At 31.1% G+C, this 15,758-nt stretch overlaps 2 protein-coding genes across 2 annotated transcripts; both read right to left on the bottom strand.

Annotated features, from left to right (window-relative positions):
- Positions 1-3,201: 3,201 nt before the first annotated feature.
- LOC109816575 (cation/H(+) antiporter 15) lies at positions 3,202-8,699 on the bottom strand. Its single transcript, XM_083071411.1, has 3 exons — positions 7,380-8,699; positions 5,951-6,934; positions 3,202-5,452 (listed from the first exon to the last, which is right to left on the bottom strand). The coding sequence occupies exons 1-3, from the start codon at positions 7,608-7,610 to the stop codon at positions 4,250-4,252; spliced, it is 2,418 nt and encodes an 805-aa protein (XP_082927537.1). The 5' UTR covers positions 7,611-8,699; the 3' UTR covers positions 3,202-4,249.
- A 2,102-nt stretch (positions 8,700-10,801) lies between these two features.
- On the bottom strand, positions 10,802-14,817 carry LOC109816577 (cation/H(+) antiporter 15). Its single transcript, XM_020381645.3, has 3 exons — positions 14,323-14,817; positions 12,364-13,362; positions 10,802-12,222 (listed from the first exon to the last, which is right to left on the bottom strand). The coding sequence occupies exons 1-3, from the start codon at positions 14,560-14,562 to the stop codon at positions 10,984-10,986; spliced, it is 2,478 nt and encodes an 825-aa protein (XP_020237234.1). The 5' UTR covers positions 14,563-14,817; the 3' UTR covers positions 10,802-10,983.
- Between the last annotated feature and the right edge of the window lie 941 nt (positions 14,818-15,758).

The raw sequence follows: 15,758 nt of genomic DNA, 5'->3' as shown, positions 1-15,758 counted from the left end.
TAATTTTAATTCTTTTGATTTTACATTACTCTCCCCTCTCCTCTCTTAGTTTTCTTACTCTTATCACATCTCTTCCCGCTTTTAGTTTTCACGTACATGTAAAACGTAGAACTAGTTTTCAATAATATTATAGGTATGTGTGACTTTCTCGACAATAGGTAAGAAATTAGAGGAAGACGAGATGATGCATGTGAAAACCAAAAAAGAAAAAAATGTATGAAAAAGAAAAAAAAGTAACAAATTAAAAGTTAGAGATATAAAATAAGAAGAAAAAAATTACAAATATTTTATAATTTTTTTAAAAAAATAAAGGAGGCGTACTTATAAAAAATATGAGGTGTATAGCCATTTTCAAATTGACCACTGTGGCCTATGATTTTAATATATTCGAAGCCCTGTTAGATAATGTTGTTTCATTCTGTCCTAGTTTATCGGGGTCGTTAATAGTTTCCTTATGCTTGTCAAGTGTTTTAAGAGGTAGTTCAGAATTTTATTTATTTATTTATTATTCGTTGATTATTAGTTGGTATTTTCATGTTTTGGTAGTAGTTATGATGTGTGCCTATTTAAAAGGCATGTTGCCGAATAAAGTTGCTCACAACTTTTTTTTTTTTTTTTTTTTTTTTTTTTTTTTTATAACGAAAAAGAAATATATATTGGAGGTTGGATACAGAATATACTCAAAAAGAAAAGAAGTACACATAGAGATCAGATAAAGGTAACAGCCTAAATACTAAACCAACATGATATCCCAGAAAGTAACACATTTCCTATATAAGTGAATAACATTTAGCTAACATCTTGACATAATGTAATTTCCTACAGTGTAGTGCTATGAAAAAGAAAAAGTTATTAAGTAGTTCAATACTATCATTTAAGTGATTATGATCTCCACTTGCTAATCTCTATTTAATAACGTGTATTTTAGTTTTTTAATTTTAAAAAATAACACTTGATTAGTTGATTATATATTATCTAAAAAATAAATGGAAATTTTATGTTCAAGAGTCACTTAATAATTTCTCTTTCAAACACACAAGAACAGTTTACTTCTTCTCATAAAAAGTACACAACACTTAAGGAGACTACTTAGCACTTAGGGCTAGTTGAATAGCTATATCGGAATGAAATTGTTTGTGGTTAGATGGATTTCTGCTAACAATCCTAACATATCATTGTCGTCCTATCCAATAGTATTAGGAGTATACCTTTCATTCTACTCTACCAATCTCTGCTAGAAAAATAATAAATAAAGACTTAAACCAACAATTTATTTCTGGAGGTGTTTATACGAACCTAATAAAAAAAGGACAATAAAATTTAACAACTGTTTACTGAGTGACATTAATTGCCCCGTGGTAGAAGCCTAACCTAATGATATAGCGATCGATCTAACAACAACTTTTTAAATTAGCTCACACATTTGATCATAAGTTTCTTTAATTATATAAGTTTTTATAAAAGAATAAAAAATGAAATAAATTAAAAATCTCTCATAAATTATAGTTAGCTCACGCATTTCATTTTATTTTCTCTTTATCTAACTTTCCCAAAAGTAAACGAGTATATGATAATTTTGGCTTTTAAAAAAGAAGTTTGGCTCCTTCTTCCTTGTTTTCTTCTTTTATAAAATGCTTGTAAAGAAAGTTATTCAAAATAATTAACTTTTATAATTTTTAATGTGACGTTTGCTTTTTAAATTTTTTTTTGTGTTCATGTAAAAAAAAAATAATAATGTAGCAGTAGTAGGACAAAATGTCATAATATTCCACATGGCATCTTCCAAAATATGTAGAATCATGTGATAAACATACTCAAGTATGGTGTAAATTTATGTGAATTCAAATTAGTTGTCTCAATGATGAATACAAATAAATAATATAAAACAAACAACTTTTTCTCTAAATATTTATATATATAACTCCAAAAACTTCGTCTTAAATATTATTATATATAAATTTTATTATAGAAGAAATTGTTAGAGAATATAATTTTTTTACACCATTAATGAATATAATTAAAAGTAATTAAACAAATATGTTAAAATAATTAATACCACAATAATTCATAAATAATTATTAAATATATTTTATTTAGAAGAAAACTATTTTTTAAAAAATATTTCAACTAAAGTAAATATATATATATATATATATATATATATATATATATATATATATATAAATTATTTTGAATTTAGAACAGAATGTGACATTATAGTTCAATCAAGCAGTGTTGTGTTTTTATGAGTTGTATTCGTTATATTTTAACTAATATTTTAACTTGTATAATATATAGATTAAATATATATTTTATGTAACTAAAATTTATAAATTTTATATACAAAAAAAATTATATTTAAATATATAAATTATATTTAAAATTTATATACATAGATATTTTTAAATATATATAAATTATATTTTAGATTTATAATAAATAATTTATATTCTAATATAATATTATTTTATTTATTGATAATTTATTTTAAAAATATTAAAATTTAATTTATAAATAATTATGATAAATAAAAATCAAATTAGATAAATTAAAAAATTTCTAAAAAATCTCAAATCGAAAATAAATCCTTAAAAACATTTTCATAAAAGCTCATATTTAATATATATATATATATATATATGGGTTGATATTTAAGGGGTTTTTATATTTATATGTTTTAAAACCAATATTAATTAGTATATGCTTAATATATTGAATTTTGTAATGATTTATTTTCTATTAATTGAATCCTCTCTGTTATATTTCAATAATAAAAAAACTATAATTATAATTATAAAATGACATATATTTTTAACTGAAAATTTAAATTTAAATGAGAATGATATATACAAATGTCCGAAGAAATAAACATTTTAGCTTGCTGCCTCCAACCTTTGGAAACAAAATCATCATCATAGAATATATTCTGTGTCCAAGAGTTTGGTAACGAAAGAATCTAAATATGTCTATGACTAATAATAATATGGAAGGCAGTTGAGAAGCGACATGGGGGTTAAACTAAAAAGAAAAAAAGAAAACACAATCTTGAGAAGGAAGCTTCAACTCACAAAAACTTTTATCTGAAAAGTGGTGGTGGTTGTTTTTGTCACTGGTTTAACCAATAAATAGGATACTCGCTTAGCTCAATTCAACATATTATTAGGTTCGAAACAAGTCATAAAGTGAGTTTTTTTTATATAAAAAAAAATCTTTGGATAAAATATATATATTTTAGAGATAGATCCTAAAAAAAAATTATATTTATATATAGTTTTAGAGATAAATATTTTAAAATAAAATTTTAAAAATATAAAAAATGACTTTTAAGTTATGAAAAAATCTTGAAAAAATTATATAAATATTAATATAAAATATTTTTTTAACGGCCTATAGTGAGAATTTTGTTAGTCTTATCCTTGGATCAACTTTGTACTCATACACTTTTCTTACTGTTTGTATATTATTGAGTGAGTATTTATTTTGAAATCAAACTTATAACATAGATCATCATTCTCTCTCTACATCTAAGAGAAGTTACGAGAAATAACTTCTCTATTAATTAAACCTATTTGTTTTGATTTTTGTCGTTGACAATGCATTATTGATATAAAAGAATAACATTTCATTATAAATTTTTTTGCTCCATGTGTATAGTGGGAGTTAAAATTTAAATTTGTACTTTTTTGTTATGTAGTATATTCTCATTATTAGGTGTTATTAATTTATCCTAATTGGTTTTTGTATGCATGAAAAATCATGTCTCATTTTTTGTTTTCTAGTAGACTTCTTTCATGAAATTGGGGACAAAATAAAATTGAAAGATCCTTTAAAAAACATATTTGAGGTTTTCGCAAATAAAAAATTTATTATTTATTTAATCAAGCATAATTTTATTAACATATAATATAAAAATTAATACAACTTATATCATATGTTTATCAAAATAATGCAAACATCTTACGCTAATGTAGTTATCATCAAAGAGAAAACCGACAACTAACTAAGAGGGAAAATGTCATCATTTGAGAGAGAAATATAGTGTTATAAATTTTGTAATAAAGGGGCGAGGAAAAATGTGTAATATACATTATAACAAACTACATAAACAAATCAATCAATAGATAGGTTACAAACAAAAACAAAAAAATCACCATGATGTAGCTCAATTGCTTGAACAGGTTTCACAAATGTAAATTAAAAAATTAATTAATACACCATGGGTTATAAACAAAAAAACAGTCCCAAAAGATTAATTAGTGGTGGAGTAACCAGGAACAACTTTATTTTCTAACTGTTTCACCCGTTTCTCACCACACTGCATCACCAACACTGGAACTCTCCCTTTACAAAACTCATTTGATGCCAACATGTCCCCAAAAATCCCCAACTGTTTCGCATTATCCATGAAATTGGACATTTCCTCTTCCATTAAATCCCCCATGCTATGTCTCTTCCCCACCATCACTAGGTCATAGTCGTTCTCCATTCCCCGAATCGCTTCCAACACCTGAATGCAATCCTCCACCACAATCTCGTGGTACATCACGTTAACAAAGTCACTACTAAAGTTTTTATTCGCCTTGAACTCATCTACCAAACTCTCGTCCAACGTTCTCTCTAGTATCTCCTCTTCTTTCTCCACAAAACTCGCATGTTGTTCTTTGTTGACCACAACAAACCTAAACAAGGTGACACGCGTGTTCATGCGCTCCAACATTCGAATCCCCAATGCCAACGCTTCCCTATCGTCTTTTCCACCTATGAAGCAGATTCCAACGTGGAAAGAAACCTTGGAGCTACTGCCACTCAGCATCGAGTATCTATCCACGAGAATCCCCACCGTGCATTGCGCATTTGCGAGAAAGCTTGCGTTGAGTTCTCGAACTTTGGTTGCCACGTGGTTACTTAAAGAATTGTCGTTTTGGTGAAACGGAATAATGATGACATGCACGGAGCTATCTTCGGCGAGGTTGCAAACTGCTTCATGCATGCTTTTGTATGGAGCCACGTTCACGTATGAGAGAATTCTTACTGGTCCACTTGAGTTGTTGGAGTAATTTTCGAAGGCACGAAGAATGTGGTTGGTGTTGGGGTAGTTTACCGACAAAGATTTTCTGTTGTTAACGTTCATGGGAAGAAGAATCGGTGTGGTTTTGCCAACGAGTTCAATGAGGTGCACCACGTAGATGGATATGGGGCTTTGTATGGTGGGGCTGCATGCTTCTATCAGGGCAATCATGCTGTGCACGAGTTCGTCCGTGTGAACACATGACACGATGTTGAACCCTTGGTTCTCCAAAATGCTTTGGATTGTTCTCACACCTCTTTCGTGTATGGATGGCGTTTGCAGCACCCGACGGTGCCTGTACAAGGATTTAATCAAGGGTATGCAAACTGATGTTATGAACAACACGTACATCACCGATATGCTGAAGACTTCATTATCAATAATCTGCGTATAAAGGTGAGAATATATCATTAGTCTTGTAACATATAATAATTTCTTTCCCCTACCAGTTTCTATCTCCTTATCTATACACTAAAAAGTTATATGTGATTAAAAAGACATTGGCACCCTGTAAATCAAATATTAATTTGTTGTCATTGGAGGTCTTTTTACTAGATATATTGACTGCTTCATACAATATATATACGGACACTTCACTTAATTATATGTTCTTATTTGATTTGTCAACATTTTACATCAACAATAAACATATTAATTAAAGATTAACATGTCATATTAACAATCAACTAATACAATTAACGAAATGTGTAAAATATTAAAAGTTAAGCAGCAAAATTGTATAACATGTAGGAAAAAAAGTGTAATTAAGGTTTTTTTTTTATTGTTTTTTTTTTATTGATGGGCATGGAAAGGAGATGGGTGATTGCATTTCTACCGCTAGTAAAATATATAGAAGGAAATAAGAGAATATGTATATATTACCCTGAGTTTGTGCATTCTACTGTAAAAGATGATTTCGACCATACCCTTGACGTTCAATATGAGGCCAAGCACGAGTCCATTTTTGGGTTTAATGTTATACATGGGAGAAACGAGCACACATGCAAGAACCTTAACCAAGCACCCGACAAGTAAGATAGCCAGAACTGATAGAACCACAGGCCAATGCTGAGGAATTCCAGTAATATCTGTCCTTAAGCCAATGAACAAGTAGAAGAAAGGCATAAGAAAGTGTGAGATGATCACTTCACTTCTCTCCAAAATTGTTGTCGCCAGGGGGGGTCCACTGGGTAAAACAAAACCATAGAAGAGAGGTCCTACAAGGAAATATATGCCAAATACGTCACTAAGTGCTGCCATCATTAGAGGTCCCAGAAGTATGATGATAACGTGTGCTTCTTTTATTGGCTTCCCCGGTGGTGTTCTCTCAATAACCATTTTCACCATTGGTCGCACAATACAAAGACATATCATAGCGATTACGCTGACACTTATCAAAAGCACAAGCATATATTCCGGGGTCTCTTTTGAGTTGAACTGGATCTCCATCGTGATCCACTGCAATATCTCGCTGGTCATGGCTGAAGATAGAGCAATCTGCCCCATCTCGGTGCCTACGAGGTTTAAGTTCGATAGGGTTTCAGACACCACAGCGAAACTGCTCAAGGTGAAGATGTTGGGGAAGTTTTGGACTTTGCCTCTGCTAGCAACGGTGGGATTGTACCAAAACAATAGGGTTACTGTGACAAAAAATGAAGAAAAGAAAGGAATTACACCAAATCGCCAATAACGTTTCGCTACTTTTAATGTTGTCATTACGTCCATTTTGAGACTAGTGATGAACACCCAATAAGCAATGGCTACTTTCGCAACCGTGTTCAAAACTGAAGATTGTTTCACCGGAAATAGAGCCCCCACGATAGCTCTCTCGCGCCCTATGAATGTTGGACCCAACAGAATTCCAGCCTGTAAAATTTTATGTATTGCTACTCAATTTCTGTCTCATGAAAATATGCACGCAGTATAATATAATATGCATTTTATTATAAGACAAAACTTGGTTACAAGTTGATGAAAATTTTTATCTGATAATATATATTTATATTTAACATAAATTTCAATAATATACATTTAGACACATTACTAAAGTAATAAAATCCCAATTTTATTAGAGAAAGATAACAACAACAAAAAATTACTTCTGAGTTTTGTCTTTGTAAGAATTACTCAGAAATTTGATTTATTGCATGAAATACATAACTCAATGTGTTCGTTTTTAAAGAAACAACAAATGATTATGTGAATGCGAAAAACAAGACCAGATAATATGAAAATCATAAACGTTGAGGACTAGTAATTAAAATTACAAAATTAAGGTATGAGAAAAGTAGAATAGAGAGGAGAAGCTTACGACGACGCAGCAGACGAATTTGGGTGTTCGAATAGGCCTGAGAACATAATGAAGTGATCGAGAGATTAAAGTGTGTATGATGATTTGGCACAACGTGATAGGAATAACAAAGTCGAATGGATTATCCCCAATCCACACACCTAAAGAGCCTACAGATCTATCATTCTTGACACAAACTACTAGTTGATGAGTTTTAGTGTCATTGAAGACATTGATGACGGAATCTTCCATTCTGTATGAAACCCTTAGTTGAGAAGGAAAACAATACCTTTCTCTGTGTTTGTGTTTGCAGCAAATGCAAACACAAACACCTGAGAGAGAACAGAAAAGAAAAGCAATATTTATATGCTCTAGTTAAATTGACAGGTATTTAGAATACGGCTTGAAAAGATTAATTATCGAAATATGAGCTGTAAATGTTGTGTTAGTTATTACAGTAGGGTCAAAAATCGATTGTGGTAATTTGAACTAAGGCCAGTGTGTAAAAGAACAACCAATGCAACAAGAGTGAACATGATGAGGTAATAACTTTTAACAACCGTACCATATATATCGCACAACAAAAGGTTGTTACAAATGATTCGACGATAGGTGTAATCAACGAGGATAAACCAACCTTATACTTATAATTATGGAAAGTACTCATGATAATTGAAAAGTTTGGGTACCTCAAATGTGAACAAATAAATTTAAAAAAATAAATTTAAAATAATATAAATTTTAGATCAAAATTTTATAGATGATGAATTAATTAAAAAGATTAATTCAAAAAAAATAATCAGAAGATTAATTTTCATAACAAATTTTATTTATATGTGATAGAATTAAAAAATTTAAAAAATATATAATAATATTATAAAAATATTAAAATAAGAAAAAAATCAATAATAAAATTGAAAAACTAATTTATACTATAAATTGAAAAAATTAACACTAAAACAAATTAAAATGTATTAACAAAATATTAATATTAAATTATTTAATTATAATAGATGCTACATTAAGATAAAATTTTAAAAATATAAAAATAATTTAAAGATATAAAAAAATTTATAAAGATAAATTATTAAAAATAATAAATTAAAATAAAAATAAAACAAATAATTATAATAAAAAATAAAAAATAAAAATATGCGACTGTTCCGGTACCTATGCGTACCGTAAAGTTTTCCTATAATTATTATGGCTGGGATGATTAATAAAAAAAAAACAAAAAATTAGCACCATCTATCCATTTTCTCTTCCATATCACTTATTCTTATTGTCTGTGTTTTCCCCTTACTTTTTTTTTTATCACATCAATACAGGGGGAAAATTGAATGTTAGTTTCTAAATAAGTTATCATTTAATTGATTTTATATTTTTTTATATTTGATATTAAATTTTAATAAAGGATAACTTTTTAAAATATTTTTGAATAATATTAATTAATTTTCTGAAATTATTATTATTTTTCATATATTCGAATTTAGCATATTAATGTCAGTTTCTTTCGCTGTTTATATATATATATATATATATATATATATATATATATCCACCCAAAAATACCATAATTGGAGACGTTATTCAGAACTCAAAAAATAAACCACACGGAAAATAGGTAATAATAAATTTTATATTGCGATATAAAACTACAGGAATTGTGATACATTCAAACAATAAAAATAATTATAATATGAACATTGCAAGTATTTGAGAGAATTATAAAAATAATTTATGATATGTATATGACTTATTTTCAGTTTATTGCAACAATAAGTTATAAATATTTACATCATTATTACCTTAGATTAACGAGATATGTCACTTGATTTTCACACTGTTGAAAAGATTTTTAATAAAAGATATTATATAGTTGAATTTATTATACCCAAAAAAATGGTCACCTAATCAAACCATCAACTTTGTTAATTTATTGGGAGATAAAAAGAGAGATTAACACCAAGGAGATTTCCATTAATGAACAATGAGCAAATCTCATAAATAAGTTTATATTACAACTTAACCTGAAATTTTAAAACACTAAATTTTATGAGTTTTGTTTTTTCACTTATATGTTATTTAATATATCCAATTTCATCCAATGTAAGATTTCTATTCACATTTGAACATCAATTTTCCCTTCAAGTGCAAGTCTCTACCATGTCATATATTTTCTTTTTCATTCATAGGTACTATGGTGGCCTTAGAACTTAATCTTCATGGCCAATATTCTCTAAATTTTTGCATCACTGCTTATATTGATGTATTGGACCTTTAACTTAACTATTAACCATTGATACAAATATGACCTAGATATTTTTACAATTGCTTCCATTGTTTGTTAGGTTTCTAGACCTTAGTCATTATCTTAAATATCTGCTCTTAGACACTATGAATAACTCCATTAATTAATGAGTTATATATGAACAAATTATACAAGTGAATTCAAATTTCATTTAAGACAACACTTTAAGGTATCAAGTTTATGAGTCTTTTTCATTTATATATTATAAAACATATTCTTCTGTATTTAATATGAGACTTTTCATTCATTTTATAACTCCAAGAATCACTTAACAAAATTTATTTTATAAAATCTTAAAAATAATTGGATTGATAAAGCCCAAATAGGTTAGAGTACATTTTTGGTTCCTTGATTCATTTAATTTGATTCCTTGGTTTCCTAACTTTCTATAACCATGCAATGTGGTCATTTATATGTTCAATTGAGACTCATGACGTAAATATCTTGTATACATGACACAATAAGAAAATAACATGTGTTGCTATGTGTACAAAAATTTAACATGTGTTGCTATATGTGTATAAAAATCTAACGCTTTATAAAATTAAGGGGCTAAATTGGAACTTTAAAAATAGAGAGACAAAATTAAATAAATTAAGAGATATAAAACAGAAATTTAACCTTAAAAATAATAATATTTACATTAGAAAAACAATAATTTTTCACATTGAGTTTTGTTTACTTCTTTCACACCTTTTTTTTTTTTTTTTTTTTTTTTTAAATCTCTCTCTTTTATTAGTGTTTGTTTCACTAATAATAAGACTAACACCACGTTAATTGTTATTGCTATTTTGTACAAAAGGAAAAACAAAACAATGTAAACTTTAAATGATTCAAAAATCAACACTAGAGATAATCATAGCTAGCTTCTTTTATTTTAAGGAATCCACAATTAATGCCTTTCTTTTATTCTAAATTCTTTGTTGAACTTTATTATTATTATTATTATTATTTTCCAGCATAATTTATGCAAATTCGAGTAGGCATATAATTTATATGTCTTTATCATTTTCGTTAAATGATTATTACACGACTTTAAAAGGCTGAAAACGATATCTATAATTAAATTTTAACTCTCAAACATACATAATCTATCTTTTTTATTTGTTCCCATCACATTACTCATCCTATATACTAATTAAGTATATCTCACTTTATCTTTTTTCTTTTTATTTCTATCTCTTCATTCCTACTACCCAATACACAACAAAATGAGATAAATATTTACATTTCTCTATAAAAATTGTTGCCCATCCTATTTCCTAAAGTAATTTATGAACAAATCCAAAATATGTACAAGCATAAAACATTTATTTACACGGTTATATTGAAACTTCTTTGAGAGGCATTAGCTGAACCTAATCTATCGAGCTTAGTACTATTTAGTATCATCCCACCACACTGTGTGACCAAAACCGGAACGACCCCAATACAAAAATCCGTTGACGACAACATATCCCCCAATATTCCCAAAACCCCAGCATTCTCTATGAAACTCGCCATATCCTCTCCATTCAACCCTATCGTATGGCGCCTCCCCACCATCACTAGGTCATAATCTCCCTCCAATCTTCGCACTGCATCCAACACCTCTATTCCATCATTCACCATAATCTCATAACAAGAAGCATAACAATCCCTATACTTCATGTTCTTGAACTCATCAACTAAACCCTCGTCCAACATTAGGTCATCCTCTTTCTCCTCACACTGTTCCCTACTCGGTTCAAACAACGATTCACCACTTTCTTTCTCGTTCATGATAAACCTAAACAACGCCACCCTCGTGTTCACTCGCTCCGACATTCGAATCCCCAACGCCAAGGCTTCCCTGTCGTCGGGTCCACCCAAGAAGAACACGCCCACGTTGAAGAACACGTTAGGGTTTTTGGTGGCGCCGAGCCGCGAGTACCTGTCCACGAGTATCCCCAACGTGCATGGCACGTGCGCTTGAAAACTAGAATTCATCTTGCGCACGGACGATGCCACGTAGCTGACGTGGTCAGTGTTGTCGTTTTCGTGGAAGGGGACGATGACGAGAGGCACCATCTTGTCCTCCGCGAGGTTGAAAACGGCGTCGTGCATGCTCTTGTACGGTGCCACGTTGACGTAGGGAAGAACCGTGACGGGGCCAGTCGAGTTGAAGGAGTAGTTTCCGAAGGCACGCATGATGTGGTTGGTGTTAGGGTAATTCACCGACAGGAATCTTCTATTGTGTCTGAAGTTTATGGGAAGAAGAATCGGTGAGCTTTTCCCCAAGAGTTCGATGAGGTGGATGGCGTAGACGCATATGGGGCTCTCTAGCACTGGGTTTAATGCTTCTAACAACGAAGTGACGCCACGCACGTTTCCTTCGTTGTGCACGCAACAAATGATGCGAAACTCTGAGTTTCTTGAAGCGTTTTGGATGGTTCTCATTTGGCCTTCGTAGAAGGTTGCTGTTTGGTGCGCTCGAGGGCGATGCTTGTACAAATAGTTGATCAAGGGTGTCACTATCGCGGTGATGAACACCACACAGCAGACCAGTTGACTGAATGTTTCGTCATCCAACATCTACAAAAGCATCCAATATATTATAATTTGATTTGTTGTCCTTGTACATATAATGCATTTTCAACATGCATGTGCAACTGTATCATGTTGCTGCTTGAAAACATACGGAGGAGAGGGAATAAGAGAAATATATACCATTACCTTCATTTTTCTGAGTATTGCGAAACCTATGAGTTGGGTTATGCCCTTGATGTTCATGGCGAGGCCAAGCACAGTGCCATGTTTGGGCCTAATGTTGTACGTGAAAGAAACCAGCACACATGCGAGCAACTTGATGACGTCCCCCACGATGAACACACTCTGCAGAGTAAAAAACAAGTGCCAATCCTTGAGCGCAGTCAAGTCCGTGTGGAATCCTATATACACGAAAAAGAAAGGTAGAAAAAACTCCATCACAAGAACTTCACTCTTCTCCACAAGCGTTGATCCCAAGGGTGGTCCACTCGGTATGATCAAACCGAACATCAACGGCCCCATCAGAAACGTTACACCTATCGCATCCCCAACACCAGACATCACCAACACCCCCACCAGTATCAACACAACATACACTTCACTCACCGGTTTCCCCACCGGGGTTCTCCTAATAATCAAATTCATCGCTGGTCGCAGAACGAAAACGCTGAAGAACAAGAACAGCATCCAGTTCGCTAAGAATATGAAAGAATCTTTGAGTATTTTCTCCGAGGCAAAGCGATGGAACACTAAAAACAACCACAGGATGTGGTCGTTGATCATGGCGGAAGAGAGAGCCATTTGCCCTAGTTCCGTAGCTATGAGGTTGAGTTCGATCATTGCATCAGACACCACGGGGAAGTTGCTTATTGCCATTAAAATGCTTATCGAGACACGTGCGAGTTTTATGTTTTCTGGGGGAATGTTATATGGATTATAATGCATTGATAGGAGTATGAACATAGCAGTGAATGAAGCAAGGAAGGGCACTACTCCTAGTCGCCAAGTACTTTTCGCTGCTTTCAATGTCATGAGTACGTCCATTTTCAATGCAATGAAGAATAGAAAATATATAGAGCCGATTAAGGACGCCAAGATTAGATACTCGGCTTGTCTTGGAGGAAATAGAGTCTGCCAATAGGTTTTGCTGCGCCCCAGAAATGTAGGCCCCAAAATAACGCCACCCTGGAATGCACATTTTCACTAAACATAACTTTAACCAAACCTTGCAACCATTATACATATATGTGTATGTAACAACAATGTTAACCACTAGGCTCGAGTTCGCTAGTGGTCAGATTCAGATAGTTTACATATATTTTTAATTTCAAACATTATTATTATCTTCATTCTAATTTTAACGAATGAGAAAAACTATATATATATGACAAGAATGTCATGAAGAGTATTTGGGTAGAGTTAAAGGAAGGAGGTTAGATCTTATAATTAATTATACATGGATAGTAAGGTTTGAGTTAAAGATTTTAGTTATTTTTTTTAAGTGGTCGTGTAATTGTTAAATAATTTGAACTTACAGTTTTGTCATCCATATTTTATAATTTTGAAATTTTTGTCGCTTACATTTTAAATTTCTCCATTTAGTGACCTAATTTTTAAAATTTTTTTAAATAAATTTATCAACTTGTTAATTGATTTGTTGATAATGTTGTTAATTGATATTGATGTGGTACATTAAAATTTAACATGATACATTGATCAGCACTGACATTAAGTTAAATACTAATATAAATTAATGAATGATGTAATATATAAATGATGACATATATATAACATAATTTCTCAATTAGCATTTGATACGTTGAAAATAAAGAAGTAACATTTACAAAATTATGAAATATAGATGATAAAAAGTGTAATTAATTGAGAATTTTTAATCCTAATTAAATATGCATATATAATATGGTTTAGATTTTTATTTGTTGGGAAACGAAATAAGGGTGTAATTAAGAGGAGGGAAGATAGGGGATTTATAAAGAGAAAACAAAAATCACTTTTATGGCGATTCAGTATTTTTTTTTTTATATAGAAAAAGGAAAATAGAAAGAAGGAATACAAACGAACGTAGGAGTGGTGGGCAAGATTGTAATCCACTTATACAATGCAAGGGAATTTGTTGAAGCTTACCAGGACATTGCAGATGAATCTGGGTGTTTTTAGAGGCCTTAGAATAAAGCATAGCGTTCGAGAGATTATAACGATGAGTACGAGTTGGCACAAGGTTATAGGAAGCACAAAATCCAAAGGACGATCCCCGTTGAAAATGCCATAAGACCCCACATTTCTATCGTTTTCCACACAAACTTCCCAGTGGCCGCGTGAATCTAAAGAAGTTGATACATTTCCACTGCCTCGTAAACTTGCCATTATCTATGTCTCTATATATCCAAGTCCAACTAATCGATTAGTATTTCATTCCTGTGTTTGTGTTTGCCCGAGGCAACACAAACACAAAACGCGTACAAGGGGACAGAAAACGCTGAGTGGAGCAGCAAGTGATACGAAAAACAATGTTTGAAGAAGAGAAATTCGTACAGGGGGAGGGAGGGGTTCTTAAAAGCTTGAGAACGGATTACACACATTCGTAGATACTAAGATATAACAGCTTTGCATGCATGTTGATATTTTTGTCAAACCACGAGTTGCTGGTATAATCTTACTTTAAAAAATTGCTATTTTCGACAAATATAATGTCTATATATGGATTCAGAAATCTTACTTAAAAGTAGCGTATATATCACTAGAATTAATCTCATACGAACACTTGAAAGTAACTAATTAAAGAAAGTTCTAACAATCGAAGGTCAAACCAAGTCAAATTTGACATTCATTTTATTTTAAATTATAATTGTATATGTTATATACACATGAATTCCTGTGAGGCAATTCCTAATTGATTAAACCTTTTGCCTGGGAAATGTGTGGTTACTGTCAACACCAAATTGCACTATATTTGATATGATAAGCTAATATTGCAAGAATGCAAGTCTCCAGAAAATAAAAATAAGCTTTCATGTTCAAACATATATATACAAAAAATCGATGGCAGACACCGTATAATATTATTCAAAGAAAAAATTCATATACACACACTTTTAAAATATACCTTAAAAAATAATTATTTGTTGTTTTCTTATAAATAAAAGCCTCTCTACCTTATTAGTCTTAGAATTGTAACGTGGCTTTTTGTTTCCCAGACTTGAGCTCTGAATGTTCCTTTTTCCAGGATCCCCCTTGGGTCATGTCTGCCTTTGCTTTGCCATGGTGCTGTTGTGTTTTAGTAGGCTTGGTTCTTCCGCCTTGGGAAGTCCAGCGTATCTGAAAATAAAACAGATTTTGTCTTTATTAAAGTGATATTGTAAGGATAAATTTATTGGTACTTATAACTTCTCATTTGGTGTTATCCGCATATAGTGAATATATACCAAAAGTCTAACTTTTTTTTTTGTCCGTCAAAAATACTAGCTATAACTCTTTATGGATAACAAGGTTCTAAAAGCACGACTACTCGTGAAGGTTATAACTCTATTCATGTGGTCCTTGAGTCATATGCATCATTTTTT

The sequence above is a fragment of the Cajanus cajan genome, chromosome 3 (assembly GCF_000230855.2).
Source record: "Cajanus cajan strain Asha chromosome 3, NIPB_CcT2T_4, whole genome shotgun sequence".
In the NCBI taxonomy this organism is placed as follows: Eukaryota; Viridiplantae; Streptophyta; class Magnoliopsida; order Fabales; family Fabaceae; genus Cajanus; species Cajanus cajan.
The sequence above is the reverse complement of the archived record's forward strand: the minus strand, read 5'-3'. Positions and strand labels throughout refer to the sequence as shown.